General features: G+C 39.9%; 2 protein-coding genes across 2 annotated transcripts in view; one reads left to right on the top strand and one right to left on the bottom strand.

Annotated features, from left to right (window-relative positions):
• Positions 1-7,459, top strand: part of LOC106880674 (DNA repair protein RAD51 homolog 3) — a 108,006-nt gene that overhangs the window by 5,320 nt on the left and 95,227 nt on the right. The window lies entirely within an intron of this gene.
• The window catches only part of LOC106880672 (uncharacterized), a 79,197-nt gene that overhangs the window by 546 nt on the left and 71,192 nt on the right, over positions 1-7,459 (bottom strand). The window contains exons 5-7 of the mRNA XM_014930721.3: positions 4,573-4,716; positions 3,445-3,541; positions 1-2,849 (exon numbers count right to left, since the gene is read on the bottom strand). The exon at positions 1-2,849 is cut by the window's left edge and continues 546 nt beyond it. Coding sequence (XP_014786207.1) covers positions 1,513-2,849; positions 3,445-3,541; positions 4,573-4,716 — 1,578 coding nt within the window. The 3' untranslated portion in view covers positions 1-1,512. The remainder of the gene's footprint in view (positions 2,850-3,444; positions 3,542-4,572; positions 4,717-7,459) is intronic.

Raw genomic sequence — 7,459 nt, 5'->3', positions numbered from 1 at the left:
TTTATAAGGGGCTAAGGTAAAGCCTGAAATATAAAGGGGTCCGCAAGTCAAAAAGTTTGAAAACCCCTGGTCAAAGAAATCGACCCCAGGACTTATTTTTTGTAAACCTAGTACTTATTCTATTGATCTCTTTTGCCATTTAGAATTTTATAGACACACACACACACACGTGTGTTGTGTTTGTATGTATTTGACTGTGTGTATGTACAGATTAATTTGTGTGTGTTTTGCTTTATATGAATGGATGGTGGGTTCATAGCAGTTTTAATTAATATGTAGCTAAACAGTGGGAAAACAGCGATAAAGGAGAACTAGAAAAGGGTTCTGCTACTGATGAGAAAGACAAGATATAATCAAGAGGTGAGAGAGAGACGGAGGGAGGAATTGATGGAAAAGAGACTAGGTAAACTGACAAAGAAAGGGGACAAGGAGAAGACAGATTAAAAAGGTTACAAAAGAGATTAAAAAAAGGGAATATCAGAGACTGGTATGAAAGAGGTGTAAAAAACACAGAAGCGAAAGATGTTGAAAAATGGAGGTAGAGGTGAGAGAGGCTAAAATAATAATAATAATCTTTTCTACTCTAGGCACAAGGCCCAAAATTTTGGGGGAGGGGGGCTAGTAGATAAGACTGACCTCAGTATGCAACTGGTACTTAATTTATCGACCCTGAAAAGGATGAAAGGCGAAGTCGACCTTGGCGGAATTTGAACTCAGAACATAACAACAGACGAAATACTACTAAGCATTTCGCCTGGCGTGTTAACGATTCTGCCAGCGCACTGGGCAATCTTTTATGAGAAGTGGGGGCACGTGAGACATGGTTTATCATCAAGCAAGTCACACTACGGAAAAAATTGAAAGTAATTTTTCATTAGGTGTACCATTCAGAAAGTCCCACAGGCTATGGGTTGTCCGTGACTGTTCTAGGGTAAGACAGCATGGCAGCCTACCGACTGATGATGTCTTCTGTTCTCCTAACAAGCCACGATAGGACTGGAAATCAGTACTGTGGTGTCCGTCCATCAATAAAACACTCGTTAATCAACAACTCTATGCAGTGCTCCCACAAACTTACTGATGTAAGTAGTTTTGGTAGAAGAAGAACAAATGTAAATGCTCAAAGTTTTAAGTTACCAAAGAAAAAAAAAAAAAAAGAAATTTTAAAAAATGTTTTTTTTTTTTTGATTAATTTGATTGAGAAAAAACAACAAAAACATTAAAGATTAAAAAAATCTTCCAGCCCCTTCCCCCTGCCTAGCATCCATACAACCTGTTCACACCTTCCTTCATCAATGGATATGCTAATTAGTATGTTAACAAAGAAAAAACAAATAGAAAATAGAAAAAACAACAACAAACAAAACAACATGCAAAAAAAAAAACAAAAACAAAAATCATAGTTTCTGTCTGTCTGTTCGTCTCCACTCCACTCTCAGTTGAGGATGGATTTGAACTTTTGTTTAATGGGGGAGCGAGATGTTTTTATATGCCACAGTTAAAAGCAATTTGTCACGATGCTATTGAGAGAAGAGTGGGTCCGATGCTGGACAAACGTGGTATATTAGTCGACGTACAACAGGGGGTGGGTAACATTTGAGACATGGCAGTTTGCATCTGCAATGCCACGGCAGCAGCAGCAACAACAGCATCCGGAGAAAATTTCAGGAGGAGGCGTTTGACAGCGTCACCAGACAAAGCACTGGTCCCTACTGTTTGGTGGTGTTTACGGCAGAGCACATGATAATCGAATGGAGTAGTAGTAGTAGTAGCAGCAGCGGTAGCTGGTTGTGGGTATATTTCTGAAAGCAGTAGTGAAGATGGGTGCTGGCCCAAAGTCAGCACAGTTTTCCCTCTGCCAGCAACCAAAGTTTCCATCAAACACAGAGAACACATATTGCGGAGGTTAGGCAATTTTAACAAAGAAGTTAGACAGTCAGGAAGTTTCAGATGGAAAGAACTTAAAAGGTTGTGTTTCTGAGCAAAAGCTAGGCATCGATACGAAAGCTGAATGTTCCGCCACAAAGCAACATCGTCCCACCATTGGCTGAGGGGATTCCTCAGAGAAACATAACCATTTGAATATATGGAACTTGAGTGTCGAGGGTTTGATTTTGAACAGGTGCTCAAGCAAACATCACCGGACATTCGACACCTCAGTAGACTATTATTTTCCCCGCGACTCTTCAAACAACTACAGACTGGCTGCTGATTGGAGAACTTCATCAGAGACGAACATAAACTGGAACTTTGCGAAGAATCTGCAAGGTCTGCTGAATTCTCGAAAGTTTTCTCGTGTTTGCCATCGGAAGAACTGGCAGTACTTTCCCTCTGCGAGCGACTCACTACCACCTTAGTATTGCTGTCGTATTTTGATTCCGATTCGTGAGTCATGCAACCGTTAGAATCTGTTGGATTCCCACACTGCTGATGTTGCTGCCTCTGCTGTTGCTGTGGAGAAGACGAAGCAGCTGATGCATCGCAGTTGCTGCCCCACATCGGGGAGTCATTCGGATTTTCATCATGCTTCTGATTCTCCCCGTTTTCCCTAACAGCATGGTTGAAGGCAGAATGTGGATCAGACAGCTCTTCCTTGAAAAACACCACGATCACCGATATGTTGTCTTTGGAGCCGTTCTCCCTCGCAGACTTGATCAAGCTCTCGGCCACGGTCGAGAACTGACCGTTGTTTTTTTGCACGTGATTGTAAACCAGATAGGGCAACTTCTTTTTTTCGAGGTAGTCCCATGCACCGTCGCACGCCAGCATCAAGTAATCTTCGGACCCGTTCATTTCATATGTAATCACATCAGCATCACTGCTAATACACGGCTTCTGGTCAGCATCACCTGTGTTCAAGAAGAAAAAACAACGTAAGTTTATCACAAAAGTTTAAAAAAAAAAAAAAAAGTGTTAGTTTGTGGAAAAATCTTTAGAAAAAGGAACCATCAACATCATCATAACCACAACCACCACGACCATCATCTAACCCTTTAACATTTCGCTTAAAGTGGGGGTAAGTTGTGGAAGAAGGGAGACCCAGGAAGACACGGAATGAAGTATTGAAGGCCGATGAAAAAATTACTAAAGCAAGCAGAGTTATGTCCCTTGCCTCAAAAGACACCTGCAATGGTTTATAGCATTAATTGTCGAAGTAATCGACACACAGCATTCTGTAAGAATGGTTTATATGGTGTATACAGTATATACAGACAGCAGTATTTAAGAAAGCATGAGAATCAGGTATGCTACACTGGAGATGGATCTTTTCAAAAATTGTTCCAACCACTTGAAAGATGTCAAATTTTCACCAGGATTTTAAAAAAATCTACTTTAATGTAGTTTTGCATGCTGATAACGGAAAGCATATTAATATATTTTTTTTCTAGAAATTAATAAGAAAAAATGTTCAGAGGTGGGTGTGTGGTAAAATTGTCAACCTACCAATTGCCCTTGATACGGAGATGTTACCATTAACACGGCTGATACCACTTACAAGAAGTACAATGCCACCAAGATCTTCAATTCGTTTCTTTTCATCCTGAAAAGACATTTATATATATTATAAAAAAATTAAAAAATATTAATTAGAGACATAAGGCACATGGTAAGAAGTGGCTGTACGGTGAGAGGTTTGCCTCCCAAACAGATGGTTCCGGGTTCAGTCTCACTGCATGGAACCTTGGGCAAGTGTCTCCTATTATAGCTTGAAGCTGACCAAAGCCTTGTGAGTGGATTTGGTAGATGGAAACTGAAAGTAGCCTTTCACTAAAAGTTCTTCAAGGTGATGCCCCAGCATGGCCACAGTCTAATGACTGAAACCAGTAAAAGATAAAAGAGAACCATAGAAAGTTGCTAGAGTCTGAAAATGACTAAAAAAAGTAATCTCATGAAGATTGATGATGACTGATGGTGACTGATGGGAGAAGGATGCAGTTTTTTTTTTATACTCACAGGCACAGTGTGGTGTGTGGTAAGGAGCTAGATTCTCAACCACATGCTTCCAGGTTCAGTCCCACTGCATGGGACCTCGGGTATGTGTCTTCTACTCTAGGCTTGTGCCAACGAAAGCTTTGTGAGTGGATTTAGTAGATGGAAACTGAAAGAAGCCCATCTTATATGCATGTGTGTGTGTCTTTGTCTCCTGCTACCACTTGACAACTGGTGTTTGATGTGTTAACATCCCCATAACTTAGCGGTTTGACAAAAGAGACTGATAGAATAAGTACCAGGCTTAAAAAAATTTTTTAAATACTGGGTGTCAATTCATTCAACTGAAAATTCTTCAAGGTAGTGCCCCAGCATGGTCACAGTTGAATGACTGAAACAAGTAAAATGTAAAAAATAAATGATGACTAGGAGTAGTCAAGTCGATCACACTGACCCCCAGTACTCTACTGGTACTGATTTTATCGACCCCCGAAAGGAATAAAGAGAAAGTCTGACTCGGTGGAATTTGAATTCAGAACGTAAGTATAGGAGAAATGCCTCGAATCATTTCGCCCAGTATGCTAACGATGCTAACGAGTAGTTAAAATAGATCGTATATATTATAGTTGCTACTAGTCTTACCTGCCTGGCTGGTGTGTGGGGCATTGTCATGTCTATCACCTGACTGTTGCGTACCAGCACAGCTTGAGAGTCACCCAACCAGCTGACATAGATGGTTGACCCCCGAATCAGTGCTGTTATACCTGTGGAGCCACTTTTCAGCTTCTGCAAATATAAATTATTAGCATGAAGTTATTTACGACAACAAGAACAACAACAACAATATAAACATTTTTCTGCCTGTATGTCTCTCTGTCACATTCTAATCTTGTGTCATCTGACACAAGATCACCTCCTCCAATGACCCCCACCCCTCTCAAAATTCCTTGTCTTGCAAAGTTACTTGATGACCCTGCCAGTGCAGGTATCACATGAAAAAGTATCCATTCTACATTGTGAAGTGGTTGGCATTTGGAAGGGCATCCAGCTGTATGAAAACCATGCCAGAACTGACCTCGTCTGCGCTGGTGCCTTGTAAAAAGCACTCAGTCCACTCTGCGGGGTGGTTGGTGTTAGGAAGGGCATCCAACCGTGCCAAAACAGACACAGTAACCTGGTGTAGTTTTCTACCTGGGCAGCTCTTGTCAAACCATCCAACCCATGGGAGACAGACATTAAATGATGATGATGATATATCTATATGTGTGTGTATATATATACTTATATATATATATGAACATAGCTATGGAGGTCCAGTAGAGTAAAATAGGTATCAGAAAAGGGGCCATGGGCAAAAAAATAGTTGAGAACCACTGCTCTAAACCACTCAAGGGGATGCCCCAGCATGGCCACAGTCCAATGACTGAAACAAGTGAGACAGCAAAGATAAAAGTTATAATTATTTCCAGCAATATTTCTAATGCCTGAAGTCCTAAATATGTTAAGACTTGCAAAACTGCTGATGTTAGAATAAAAATAAGAAGTAAAAAAACTGGGACAGCATAACCAAGTTATTTAGAAGATTATATGTGGACAGTGATAATTTACTAAGTATTGCTTTTAGTGTGTCTAGAATGTGTTGTTACTTAGATAAATATAACAAGTGAGATTAATAATAAGCACATGTTAAGCATATGGTTTTGGGTTTGAGCTGGATGAGTGTGTAGTAGTTAGTAGTAGCAGCAAGTGTGGGAAATGTCTTCTGCTATAGCTGGTAGGTGGATGACCGATGACTTGTGAGTTCGATTCTCGTACTGGGTCGTGTGTCATGTTCTTGAGCAAGATATTTTATTTCATGTTTGCTCCAGTTCACTCAGCTGGTGCCAAGCTATATCAGCCTTTACCTTTCCCTTGGACAACACCGGTGGCTTGGAGAGGGGAGGCTTGTATGCATGGGTGGTTGCTGGTCTTCCATAAAAAACAACCTTGCCTGGACTTGTACTTTGGAGGGTAACTTTCTAGGTGCAATCCCATGGTTATTTATGACCGAGGAGGGGGGGGGTCTTTACTTTATATATCGTTCCTATTATGCAAAAGTGTTGTAAGTCCAAAATGTTGCTTTTTCAGAAAACCCAAAAATAGTTTCACCATTCCATAGCAAAACCATTGTTACTACAGTTTGACAAGTTTTGATATCTTGGAATCTGAAATACACAGTTTCTGTGTGCCAAATCCACTCACAAGCTTTGGCTGACCTGAGCCTATATTAGAAGACAGTTGCCCAAGGTGTCACGCAGTGGAACTGAACCCAGAACTATGTGGTAGCATGAGGAAAAGTTGAGGTAAATTTTCTATGGCCAGATGCTCTTCCAGTTGCCAACCTTCACCTGTACGTATGTGTGTATGTTCGTACATAGTAAATTCCCTGTTGTATTTAGTTCCTAAAGGGAAGTAACTCTCTACAGCAAAGTAAACTTGGTTATTCAATAAATAAGACCATCCAGCTGTAGAAACCAAGCCTAATCAGACTAGAACTTGGTGCAGCTCTCCAGCTCTGGTCAAACTGTCCAACCCATGCCAACATGGAAAACGGACGTTAAAGGATGATGATGATATATACATCTATGTGTGTCTTCATCTGTGTTTCTTCCTCACCACCACTTGACAAACAGTAATGGTTTATTTACATCCCTGTAACTTAGCGGCTTGGCAAAAGGCACTGACAGAATAAATACCAAGCTTAAAAATTCTTTTATTGTTTCAAATAATTTGACTTAGCCCAGGCTGGGGCAGTGCCTTGGAAAATTTAATAATTGTTGCTTTATTTGTTATTAATGTTTTTTCCACCACTTTGTTTCAAAACTCCAAAACACATAACATGGTACCTCCAAACACACGATGTCTTGGGCAACTGTCTGAGTTGCAAGTACCTTCAGATGGTCCTGTATACAATACCAACCACAACTCAGTCTTGCCCTGCCCTACTGGTATTATTCAGAGACAATCAAAAGCAAGACACATCTGGTATCAAGTCGAAACATAGAATTGGGTAAAAAAAGAAAAAAACCTACAGAATTATGGAAATGCACACACGCACATTCATACGTATATACATCCTCATATATATATATAAATATATACACATGTTGTCTAAACAGTTGTACTCTCGTATATAGACACACACATTCACACCCACACAATCAGACTGACATACAAACAGAAATTTAGGAAGATAAAACTGATGTTAGAAAGTAAGAATTGCTCTCTTTCCCTCTAAATCACTCTTCATATATACATCCCACTTTCTCCCTTATATATATATATATATGTGTGTGTGTGTGTGTGTGTGTGTGTGTGTGTGTGTAAAGTGTTAGGTGTGATGTACAGAATTAAATATTGAAAAAAAAAGTCGTCAGAATTTTGGAATAACTTCTTTCATTTATTTTATACATATATTAGCGCTTTTGAACTTGTCAAATATAATTCTGTGAGAATACAGAGATCTTGCTTATTTATATAAAACAGGTGT

This window comes from Octopus bimaculoides, chromosome 26, assembly GCF_046866305.1.
Source record: "Octopus bimaculoides isolate indiv1 chromosome 26, ASM4686630v1, whole genome shotgun sequence".
Classification (NCBI taxonomy): Eukaryota; Metazoa; Mollusca; class Cephalopoda; order Octopoda; family Octopodidae; genus Octopus; species Octopus bimaculoides.
The sequence above is the reverse complement of the archived record's forward strand: the minus strand, read 5'-3'. Positions and strand labels throughout refer to the sequence as shown.